The following is a 12,722-nucleotide window of genomic DNA, read 5'->3' on the forward strand; positions in this document are numbered from 1 at the left end:
ATATCTAGAGATAGGAGAAGGCTCATCCTTTCCCATTAAGATAAAAGTAGACTTTTGTTTTTATTTGTTCTAGTATTCCTGTATAGCTGGGCTCCTAAATACTTTATGTTACAAACTTTTTTGGCAATCGTATGAAATCCCCTTAGAGTAGTATTGTTTATCTTTTTATACCTATAATATAACACATTGCATAGAATTAAAACAATTATACTATGAAAAAGTACCAAAGTATAAAAACCTCAGACTTATATTATACTATACATACTTTTAAAAAATGAATGCATTAAGTATAAGGTTTAGTAAAAGGGCCAATAAACACTGTTAATTGTGAAGTAGTAATGAGCATATGTAACAATGATAATGGGATGAAAAGAATCTAACTTGCCTTAATGACCATGTCATGGGCATTGTCATGCTCCTATGACTTGCTGCCTACATTTTATAATTTAAGGAAATGCTCAGTATTATGTAGAGGTGAATGAAAGTCAACTTTATAACTCATCCAACTGCGTGTACTCCTTGAGCTCCTCTGTTGCAGGCTGCGCCAGGGACACACTTAATAGACAGGATTAGGGCTGTGACACTGAGAGCTGCACAGTGACTATTTTCAAGTATATAAAATGTGGTGGGGAACAGAGTGAGTCCATGAATCATTTAGGTTTGGATATGAGTTAATTTTTTCCAGATATTGGAAAGCTGAAATGACAAGCCTACAGAAAAATTTCATGAACTTCTGAAAATAATCCAAACTTTAAGTGAGTGGGTCTTTGACCTTTAGGAAACAGTTTTCAATTGTACCATTGTAGTAAAACAGACGCCTGTACTCTGAAAGGGTGTTGGAAAGAAACAAGAATTTTGCTTAAACTGTATGCCCCCAGCTACACGTAAGTCCTTGAAGCTCTCAAACCTTCATAATATACCTGAATACATGTCTGAAAACATTAATTCAAATGAGGAAGGGGGAGAGAGTGGTTTCTATACTGACGCACTCAACACCAAATAAAGAAATTGTCTTTCAGTGAAAGGAGACTGGTAACAATGGAGTCACGGTATAGGGTACAGCTCAAATGGGGGGAATTAGGTATGCAACTGAGTTCGTGCACTTACCAAGGACGGTGTCACCGTTGGAAGTAGCCTAGGAGACAGTAGTGCCAAAGATGAGGAATGGGTGATCCTTTGTCATAGGAGCAAATAAGTCTCAAAAGAAGTTGTTTGTAAGTGGAGTTTTGAAAAATTGCTAAGTATTTGCCAGGTAGTCAAAGATGAGTGTGGCATTCAGGGCCTTCTGTAGGTGGCATGAAGAAGTAGGAAGTAGAAGAAGAAGCAAAAGGCTGTAGGCCAAAATGTGTGTAGGTGAGGTAAGTGTGGGCCAGATCATGGAGACCTCTAGCTAGGGATTTCCTACCTTGAGGGCAGTAAGGATTGTCTGAAAGCTTTCGTTTATTGGTTTACTTAAGCAGTAGCTTTAATGAGATGCCATTTACATGCCATAAAGTTGACCTTTGTAAAGGGAACAGTCCAGTGGGTTTTAGTATGTTTATGAAGTTGCACCCTATCACCACTATCTAATTCCTGAAACTCTACTCCTTAGCAATCCCGCCCTAGTCTCTCCTTCCCAGAACCCTTGGCAACCACTAATCTATTTTCTGTCTCTGTGGACTTGCCTGTTATGGACATTTCATATAATTGAGATCATAGAACTTGTGTCTGGCTTCTCCGAAGGACATAATGTTGGCAAGTAATAAGATTATTTTAACATTTTCAAAAGTTCAGTGTGACAGCTGATAGAATAGAGAGGAAAAGTCTGATTGCAGGAAAAACAACAACAAAAGAATGACGGTCATAGTTGTCTAAGTTTTAAGGGCTGACCTGAGGCAGGGTATGACCAGCAGATGGGTATGTCGTTGTGCAAAGTCAGTCGGATTGCTAAACCTCTGTGACCGTCGGCTGTGTTGGGTGCGGAAATGTCAGGAGTAGAACTTGTCTCTCAGGTGTCTGCCTTAGGGGGCCGGGTAGATGACTGAACAGACGAAGCGACTTATTTTTTCAGTAAAATGTGATTGAGCTGATTGATATCCTCAATACAGACATTGGCTAAGATTTCTTTGATTTACAACTAAATCAACTCAATGATTCCTGGGCAACATTTATCAGCCTGTATTAAAGGTGATTATGAATGGCTACTATAGCTGTGGTCTGTAGAGCAGTACGTCACGTAGAAAACTGGCTGCGTGAGTTCTGCTGTTTAGGAGTGGTGGTTTTTGTTGTTGCTGTTAAATAACTTTGAGAAATAATGTATTGTCTGTCCCGTTTCTACCCCTAAGAGAGCATGGGCATAATGCAAACCGAGCTCAAAGTCCCGCCCTAGAGGTGGTTGACGTTTCGTTAACCCAGGGTCAGTACAACTGGCAGAGCACAGAAATCTTTTTTCCACGTGTCCCTAGGAGCACACTCTGGGAGACTTTGCTTTAGTCTACAAGTTGCCCCTTGGTGCCAGTCAGGCAGACTTCCAGACAGATTGGACCACTGGCCACACCTGGTCTAGTAGCCCTATGTTAAAGAAATTGCCTACCATTAAAATTCAGTGTTTTTGATTGGGGGGGATTCCTAAACAGTTTGCCACCTCTTGGAGCAAGAGCGACAACAACACAACCAGTTAAAACACACGTGGCAGAAGGCCAATGACCAGTTTTTGGAATCTCAGCGTTTGCTGATGAGGGACATGCAGCGAATGGAGATTGTGCTAACTTCAGAACAGCTCCGACAAGTTGAAGAACTGAAGAAGAAAGACCAGGTGAATAGCAGTTTTATAGGACTTGCTTGCTTCATTAATCGTGCTCCCACAGCCCCAACCATGCATGACCGTATCAAGATGGACTTAAGCTGAACATGGTGATTTCTGCCATTTTGAAAAACACAGTACCTGCCTCTAAGGAATTTTGTTCTTCAGTTTTCTTGTTTGGGGAATACCACTGATTTAGAAATTATTTTCTTCAGAGACTGTAGGACGCCTCAGTGCCTATTTCTGAGAAAATTGTTCTCTCCAGGGCTCCCTCATTCTCCTAGAGTTCCTGAGTTGTGTCAATCGAGGCCCAGTTATTTGTGGCCTCGTCTGAAAGCCTCTGCAGAAGGTGACCAGATGGAGACAGAAAGGCTGAGTGAAGTGAAATGGCAGGCATTCAGAGTTCTGTATGCCAAGGCCGCCTTCTCTCCTAGTCCTACTTTTGGAATTAATTTTTAGTTGCATATTTGATATATAAGTAACATCCTCATGTTTTTAAAAAATGCATTAGGCACAGCTAAATGAAAATCCATGACATCTTCCATACCATACGTCCCCTTCTCTGGAGTATGCGTTTTTTACCCAGTTGATAGGTTGACTTCCAGACCGTGTGTGTGTCTGTGGGTGTGTTTTAGCTTCTGTCTTTCATACAAGTTTATCATACTATGAGTAGTCTGTTCCTTCCTCCCCCAAACATTGTCTTAGTTCTGTATTCACATTATACATCTCATTTAGAACCATGGATAAATATACTTGACAGTCTTTCTCCTGGTAGTAGCCATCTCATTGATTTCCTTTTTATTTTTAGGGGTGGTGGTGGGGTGTTACTTGAAACAGTGTTGCAGTTTATTTCCTAGTCATACCTATATATGTATACATGCAAATACTTAATTCCCTAGGAGAAGTTACCTAGAACTGCTTGCTGTTTTCCTAGGTTTTGTAAGAAGTACTTTAAGTTGCCTTAGATACTTAAATTAGATTTCACTTTTTCAATTTCTGTATGCCATTTAATTTGGACTCATTCACCTCGTGTGTGAACACAATCAACCTAAGGAATTAAATTCTTAAGGTACAGATCTGAACACACCCCTACTACTACCCAATAAGACAGTAAGACAGTTTAAACTTCTAAGATGGTCATTTAACATTTGTTTAACTCTTATTATGTCCAAGCATTGTGTTGACTTTTTTTCCAGAAATTCTGAAAAAGAAATAAAGAAAGAAAATTCTCCATATGAGTCGGGAGTATAGTATATTTCACAGATTAGGAAACCGGTTGAGAGAGGTACTAGCAGAGGTACTAGCGAATCTGTCTGGTTCTACCAGCCCCTCTCCCATGTGCCTCCCTTCTCTCCCTTGCCTGGCCCGCCTTTGGGTCCCAGACAGGCTACTCAGTAGTCCCCTGACCGCCTGCTCGTCCCATGCTCCATTCCTTTGTACAGCCGCCTCTGCCTGCAACTCTTCTCGCCCGTCTCCTCTCCAACACAACTGGCAAACTTGCAAGATCCAGCCCAGCTCATTGGACTCTCTGTCTTAGCTTCCTCAGATGACGCCAGTCATTGTCTCTCCCCCCTTTCAAGATAGACCCTGGTACAAGCATGCATAGTGTTGGAATTGTGTGTTTCCCCTCCCCACTAGGCTGTCGAGACACCTTAGTTATTTTTGTTGAGGGAATTATTACATCAGCTTCAGCCATTCCTTTTGTATTTCACATACATTTTCACATGTTTCTAATGGGTATGTGGTAACAGTAACTTTTTTCTCTTTTCTGCCTTAATCAGAGGGACTGTTTCCTGTAATTGTTCCTTTCTTGGGATCATTTGAAGAGATAGGGTTTTGCCTTCTTTGGTTCTGTCTTACTTTCAGGTAGTGTACTTTTCTTAAAAGCTGCTTCCTGATGTCATCTGTGTCCCAGGTTCATCTTTGTGCCCAGGGTTTTGAAATACTGTGTTGTGACCAGAGAGCCTCAGGTGTGATTGCAAACAAGTGAGTGTAAGTGCGCAGGCTTTCGTAGAGCGCTCTTCTCTTTCTTGTTTTGAGTTGCTTTATGGCTCCTTAGTTCAGATTACCTGGGTAATAATCATTTGTTTCGTAACTTTTTAGGAAGAAGATGAACAACAAAGACTTAATAAGAGAAAGGACCATAAACAAGCAGATGGTGAGGAAGAAGCTAAAATACCAGTGGTGTGTGCTTTAACTCAGGAAGAATCTTCAGTCCAGCTATCAAATGAAGAGGTATGGTTCAGCTGATAAGTCAGCGTATACAGGAGTGTTTAGCGTCCTTACCCTCCAATCGAGTGCATTCTTCCTATGGCAGCATACAGCTGCTATTTTCAGAGTAGGTAAAACAGTGTTTATTTTCACTTCTTGCGTTTAAGGCGTATGTATCACTATTTGAAACGTTGTGAGCGTTCACTGTCTGCCTCTGAGACCGATATTTTTGCAGGAGTGCCAGTATTGATTAGAAAATATTGTTAAATAATTCCTGTAAAGCCCTTATTTGATATGAAGAATAAATGTTCATATTTTGAGCATTTTGTTTTAAAAGCAGTTATCTTCAGTGTTGGAACACTTAACTCTCTATAGCACATGGCATGAGTGTTGAGCCAGTATTCGATCTTCAGCCTCGAGAATCGTGTGTGAAGTGTAACGAATTGCGATGGAGATGGGATCGGATCAAGTAGACAGAGTAGAGACCTGGGGCAGGAGCGGGTGAGAGCAGGGAGTGGGGAGTGTAGGCGCTGTTCCAAGGACCCCATCAGCTGTACTCGCCTTGTGGCAGGCCTCCCCACCACGCTTCCTGTCTTCAGCAGCTCTGCTTCATTGCTGCCTTAACATTACTGCCAAAGTCACCTTTCTTAAGTGCAGCTGCAGTCGGGCCACTCCTTCCCTGAAATCCACCACTGACCTCCACTGCCTACGTAACACGGACACATGCTGCCCCCTCACACTGGAGCGCTCCTTCTTAATATGGACTCTGCTTCTAGCCAGAGCCATCAGCGTAAGCTTCCTTTGGGTTTGGGGGACTGTTTGTTTGTTTTGTTTTATCCTGAATACTTACCTCTTCCTGCCTATCTGAGTGTTGAAATTCTACTCATTCTTTGAGGCTCATGCATACTGGCATCTCATTATGTTTTAATTCCATTCTCCATGAACTTTTGAAGCCTCTTGTTCTTACTGTCCATGCTGTTTAGAATTTCGTGCTTACCCCCCCCCCCCAACCCCCACCTTCCTTTCCCGGCCAGGTGAGCCAGTTCCACGTACATTGGATAAAGGGCTTTTCTTGACTTTCAAAGATATCATGTTTCTGTGTAGTTCGCAGACTTATTCTTAGTTAGGAATAATCCTGTTAGCTTTTCATTTCCGTGGGGGTTTTTTTGGTGTTGGTTAATCCTGTGAGACCTTGAAAAGTATGATGTAGTTGTTTTTCTACATTCTTTGGAACAAACACTGGGGAACTTGTCTTGATTCAGCCAATAGTTTCCAAAGTTGTGCTCCTAGGAGAGAGAATGTCTCAGTTTTAAGTACAGCCAAATATGTGGTTTTTGCATCATGTAGTCATGCAGCCAAGAAGGTTTGAAAAGTCAAATGGGAAAGGAAGGTTTGTTGTGATTTACAATGAAGTATTTTTATTCTGTCTTAACAGATCTATAGGATATATTGTGCATAACATTTCCTGACATTTAAGCTATCTTTTCCTCTTTAATATAGTCTGGTTTATAGTTTAAATGTCGAGTGTAAGCTGTTAGGTGTTTGAGGATCACGAGTTATATAGGACTTCTGCTTCAAAGTTGATAATGAATGACTTGGGGCCTTAGTCTGACGTATTGCTGAATCATTTTAAACCTGGAAGGACCTCATATTTTCCTTAATCTGATGCTTCGAATATGTTTATCTCATTACTAGTATATTATATTACCCAGAAATAACCACCATTAATATTTCAATAATGTATCTTTTCTTTCCTAATTTTCTAACTTAAAGATAATATATATGTGTTTCTATTTGCACACTTTAAACAATTTAGATTGTAACTGTACATATAATTTGTACCTTTCCCCCCATGCTATTTAAATCTATACTTAATGTTTGGGCATGTTGTTAAATATTTCCCTCTCACCCCAAATTATAAATGTGTCATTTTATTATATGTTTTTACTATAAAACTTTTCACTATTATAAATAATGTCATAATGCTGTTAAACAGGGTTAGGTTCCAAAGATCAGGTTGTTAGGTGAAAATCAGCATTATGTGGAAATTGAAAGATCATTACATAACTGCCAAATTATATTATAGCATAACTACTAAACTACATCATCTCTTATCTGCCAAACCATGAAGAATTGTGGCCCAGCCAAGCTGGCACATAGATTTAACCATTACTGCTAGCAAAACTCTTGCCTTACCACCTCAGTGTTCGTTACTGCCATATATACGAGGGGGTACCAAAAAATAAAATGGGAATTTTTTTCCCCAAAAGCTGTTTATTTAATTTTTTTATTTATAAAATAACCTTCAAAGTACTCTCTATTACACTTAATACATTTGTCAAATATGTGATTCATTCTTGGGAAACATTTTTCAAACTCATCTGTTTGGACGGCTGACAGCACCGCCCTCATTTGTCCCTCACCTGTTCTATGTCATCAAACTGCTGTCCTTTCGTGTCCTTCAGTTGCGGAAACTAAGAGAAGTTGCGCTTGGTGAGGTCAGGTGAGTGAGGTGCGTGGGCCCAGAGAGGCATGCTGGTTTTTTTGCCAAAAACTGGCTCACTGATATGGCTTCATGAGCAGGCACATTGTTATGGTGGCAAAATCAGTCCCCTTTGTGCCACAAATGAGGCCTTTTTTTGGTTGCACACTGTTCTGCAATCTTTTCAGGACCTTTAAATAGAAAGCTTAACAATCTAACTTGGTGGAATGAACTCCGCATGCACTATGAGTCAAAATTTTTGTCCATTTGGGAAGTTGACAGACATCAAGGACAAGGCTTGTCATTAATTGACATTTCGCCTCTTTTGAAATGAGAAACCACTTGTACTACTTGAGTTTTCCCATCGTGCTGTCCATGTAAGCTTTGTTCAGAAGAGTCTGCAGCAGTTTTCCTAAGCAGTAAAAAAATCCCACAGGCACACAATGTTCTCTTAAATCGGCCAGCACAAAAAAAATAAGATTCTAGCAAAACTGCTTTCACATGACCAGAGAAAACCTTCCTAGGTGACACCACTGGGTGCGCTCACTCAGAGCGAGGAGCTCGATGCTCACCTCGCAGGAAAAATGCTGACAGTGAAAGCTCTGCCCAGTGAAACGTTTCCCCTTTGGGGGGTAGGTACCCTCATATGTTGTTCATGCACACGAGTCAGGTAGTCGATGGTTTCCATTACTGTACGCTGTCATTACAGAACTGCAGCTGCAAAAGAGATTAGATTATGAACTAGTCAATAGGTAGGTGTGTATATACTTCTTCCTTGTACAAAAATCATTATGGGTATATCTAATAATTTCCTTAATATGCATTGTTGCCAAAAGAACTATTCAGTTCAAGGGCATAAATATTCTAAAGGCATTTGAGCATTTTGCTGACTCATCTTTGTAAACATTTACACTTCGCTGGAAGCATTTGTTCCCTGTACTATTACCAATATGGCAGTTAAAAAAGTGTCCCTCACAGCTCTGCTTCCCCCACCCCCTTCCTGCCCTGGGCAGCATTATATGTGACAGCGCTCCCTGTGTAAATTGATGGAATGGGTGCTGGTTCTAGTGTTATTAAGACATTTATTTGGGCGTAGTCTTCTTTATCTTAAACTTGGGGCTTTGCTATAACTATCTCAGTACATGTTCAATTTATGTTCCGCACTCATGTGAATGTCACAGATAAGTTAACTTTTTTCAAAAGACATAAATAATGGAGGAATTAGCTTCAAAGTTGCTGTCTCTGTGTTAGGCCAAGTGAGGCTATTTAAAAAATATTCGTCTGTGTTCCAGGCCTCTCTGACTGATTAGAGGAAGGACAATTAATAACAAAAAGAAAAGGACTGTATCTTACAGAATAGGCCTTTACATATTAATAAGATTAGTTGCAAGGAAACCCTGCTATGTTGTCCCTGTTTTCTGACTGTGTTTCCAGTTCACTGTGCAGCTGTACCATGGGACAGCACTGAGATGTTCATTTACTCCTCTTTTCTTTTTCACAACGCGGTTGGTGCAACCGACACCTCTACTACTAAGGGGCTTCAAAAAGTTCATGGAAAACGAGATTTAGAAATAATGTAATTTTCTCATCAGTTTTGTAAAGCTTCCTTTTACTTAGCAACATTTTTATCCCCTTCAAATATCTCATAACCATTAAATAGCCGTTCCTCACTTTCCTTTCTCTTTAGCTCCCAGTTCTCAAAACCACTGCCGCCGAGTCCATTCCAGTTCAGAGAGACCCTCTGTAGGGTCCCGGAGGCTTTACAGCATTATGGGAGCAGAGGGCCTTCTCTCCTCCCCAGAGTGGCTTGTGGGTTTGAACCTCTGACCTTGCTGTTAGAAGTCTAATGCTTACCTGACAGCGCCACCAGGATTACTACTTCAGTCCTCACCAAGGACTGATCTGCTTCCTGCCTCTCTGGATTAACCTGCTCTGGACATTTCATGTAGATGCACACATGCAATGTACGACCTTTTTGGGTCTGGCTTCTTTTATTTAGTATTGCATTGAACATGTTGATGACACTTGGCTGGAAACCCTTCGTTTCCCTGTGCTGCCCGCACTGCTTCTCCATTCTTCCTCCACCGTGTCGGCGCTGCTTGTGGTTCTCCCCCGGCCTTCTTCTCATTCTACAGATTCATCCTAGACGTTCTGATTCACTGCTGTGCTGTTAATAGCCATCGTCTGATGGTTACTCCCAAATCTTCTATCTGGTAGACATCTGTTTGTGGATGTAGAGCAGGCACCTTCATATTTAACCCGTCCAGCCCTGAATTTCAGGAGAAATCCCTAAGTCCTCTGACTCACTGAGCGTGCCCTGGGTTTCCCTCCACTGGCTTATCTTTTCACTGCATGCTAAATTGTAAGAGCCCGCTGTTTCCATGTTTCTCCTTTCCACGAAACTAAGCATCTCGGCAGCAGAGATCGTGTCTTGCTCACAGTTGTATGTTGAGTGTCCGGTTTGGTGCCCAGAACATGTGAGACACTCAGTGACTGTTTACTTGATGAGTATATAAAGGGAGTGTGCAGTGATCATCACGGCTAATCTGAGGCAAAATGCACACACCACATGATTCTTTGTCTGTTTAGAAATACAGAGGATTGTCTGATTTGGAGCTGTTTATTTGTTCACATTTCAGGAGCACTTAGATAGTACTCATGGTTCAGTCCATTCCTTGGATGCAGACTTACTGTTGCCAGCTGGAGACCCGTTCAGTAAACCCGACAATGACATGTTTAAAGATGGACTCAGGAGAGCACAGTCTACAGACAGCTTGGGAACCTCGGGCTCATTGCAATCCAAAGCTTTAGGCTATAACTACAAAGCAAAATCTGCCGGGAACCTAGAAGAATCGGATTTCGGACCACTGGTAGGGGCGGATTCTGTGTCTGAGAACTTTGATACTGCCTCCCTCGGGTCTCTGCAAATGCCAAGTGGGTTTATGCTAACCAAAGATCAGGAAAGAGCGATCAAGGCGATGACACCGGAACAAGAAGAGACAGCGTCCCTCCTCTCCAGTGTCACCCAGGGTATGGAAAGTGCTTACATGTCCCCCAGTGGCTACCGCTTGGTCAGCGAGACGGAATGGAATCTCCTACAGAAAGAGGTTGGTCATCCTTCTGACTTTTTGCCTCTTGCTTACTCTGAGGGAAACTGCGTTGCTCTGGGAGCTTTCAGTAGCCAGAGTCCTGGAGTCAGTGCGTGTGCACGCTGCCAGCAAGTCCATGTTAACCTCCGCCACCCCACCCTCATCATAGTCAGCTTTTGCCAATCCTTGTGATTGTGACGGAGAAGGGAACCACCTAGCTAACTGATTCAAGTGAGACCATCTCCGCCTACAGTAGTGGTTCTCAACCTTCCTCATGCCGTGGCCCTTTCATACAGTACCTCACGTTGTGGTGACCCCCAACCATAAAACTGTTTTTGTTGCTCCTTCATAACTGTAATTTTGCTCCCATTATGAATCGGGCCACTCCTGTGAAAAGGTCATTCAACCCTCAAAGGGGTCGCAACCCACAGGTTGAGAACCGCTGACCTAAAGGTTTTTACCTCTCAAGCCGAAGCAGATCTGTCTAAGTAGGGGAGCTCGTTTGAATTGCCTGAATTTAGTTGCTTTGCGTGTTTCTGTAATTGCAAAGTGTTCCCAGACTCACATTCTGCCCGATTCTTTCTGGGTCTAAAGTGACGATGCTTGTCTGCAGTTGGTGCCGAGAGTGAACTTAAGAGTGTAAAATATGGGAGAGAAGAGGCCATTTAAATATTGAGTTTTCTCCTCATAAGTAGTTAAGAATTCCCAAGTTATCATTCATAAATGAAAACTGAAAAAGTATTTACACTGCACTTAGTTTACAAAGCCCGTAGACAGTCCTCACGTCTTGGAGCGTCCTGGTAATAACGTGGTAGTCAGGGCGTGATTGTTCCCGTTTCACAGAGGAGGAAGTGGGCTCAGAAGGTCACCTGAGCTGCTCAGGTTTCCCCGTTGACTTAGGGGCACTCTGGGTTACAGTCCAGCTTCTTCTGACCTCTGTGCTGCCCTTTACTCAGGGTCACTGTTCTTTGAAGAAGCTGTTTCATCAGTAAGTGGAATCGTTTATTAAGCCCAAAAGAACAGTTTTTGATCTCATGTAAAACATACCGTGTATAAGCCAACCCAAATATCAGCAGAGGCACTTAATTTTACCACAAAAATGGCATTAAAAATGTACTGGGAAATGGCTTATACTAGAGTATATACGTATAAGAGAAAGTGTTACTCTTAAGTTTCATACCTTTTAAAAAAAAAGGTTTCATACCTATTTAGAAACTGGAGCTGGAGACATGGTGACTTGGCACTGTGGTTTCTCCTTTGGCTGAGCAGCACCGATTTAAATGGTGAGTGCCATGGGGTTAACATGGACTAACTTTTGCTTGCTTTGTGCTTTTCTCAAAAGTGAGATGCTTTGTGGCTCCTAGCCTCTTGGTGATTAAAGTTTGGTCCTGTGCTGTCCCGTGTCGTATTTAGGTTGGCGATTATGACTTCGTAGGCTCTGACCTTGTATTGTAGCTTCTTGCCGTAAGTCCTTGAGGAGCTTGGGCAGTCCCCGTCCTACTGTGTGTGCATCAAGTGTAGTGTGTGGAAGTGTTTCACTCTGCCTGACAAGAGGGTTTGGGTGCCTTTTAGGTACACAATGCTGGGAACAAACTTGGGAGACGCTGCGATATGTGTTCTAATTATGAGAAACAGTTACAGGGAATTCAGATTCAGGAGTCGGAAACGAGAGACCAGGTGAGTTTTTTTTTTTTTTTACAGTTTCAAATCGGTGCTGTTGTAGTTTTCATTTGGTATAGAAGCACAGATGTAACTTGCTCTCCGCTCCCCATTTGCTTTATGAAGCAAATCCTTCTTGTTAAATCGTTAAGTAATCTGATATCTGCAATGCCACTACATTTCTGAACTCACTAGAATATCTGCTTTTGCCCAACAACATACAGGTCAACTTGGCTCTTATTTGAGTATTTTCAGAGAACACTTTTTGAACATTGAGACCTGGCACATCTCCCCTCCCACTTCTGCCCCTCCTACTCAAGCCTAACACTGACAGATATTTCCATGAATGTGTGCACATAGAAGATGCTTTCTAATAGGGAGCTGGGGAGATGAGAGGTGCCTTACAGTTTCTAATGGAATAGAAGCTTAATTAAATGTCACATTAATCCGTTCTTAACATCTTTATTGCTTAATTACCTACTTACCATAAATTTGTTGA

The 12,722-nt window shown here is 41.8% G+C and overlaps 1 protein-coding gene across 1 annotated transcript in view; it reads left to right on the forward strand.

Moving 5' to 3' along the window:
• RABEP1 (rabaptin, RAB GTPase binding effector protein 1) overlaps positions 1–12,722 on the forward strand; it is a 104,256-nt gene that overhangs the window by 64,375 nt on the left and 27,159 nt on the right. Inside the window, exons 7-10 of the mRNA XM_075561136.1 lie at positions 2,616–2,794; positions 4,886–5,017; positions 10,115–10,582; positions 12,137–12,241. Of these exons, the coding sequence (XP_075417251.1) occupies positions 2,616–2,794; positions 4,886–5,017; positions 10,115–10,582; positions 12,137–12,241 (884 nt within the window). The remainder of the gene's footprint in view (positions 1–2,615; positions 2,795–4,885; positions 5,018–10,114; positions 10,583–12,136; positions 12,242–12,722) is intronic.

This window comes from Tenrec ecaudatus, chromosome 10 (genome assembly GCF_050624435.1).
Source record: "Tenrec ecaudatus isolate mTenEca1 chromosome 10, mTenEca1.hap1, whole genome shotgun sequence".
In the NCBI taxonomy this organism is placed as follows: Eukaryota; Metazoa; Chordata; class Mammalia; order Afrosoricida; family Tenrecidae; genus Tenrec; species Tenrec ecaudatus.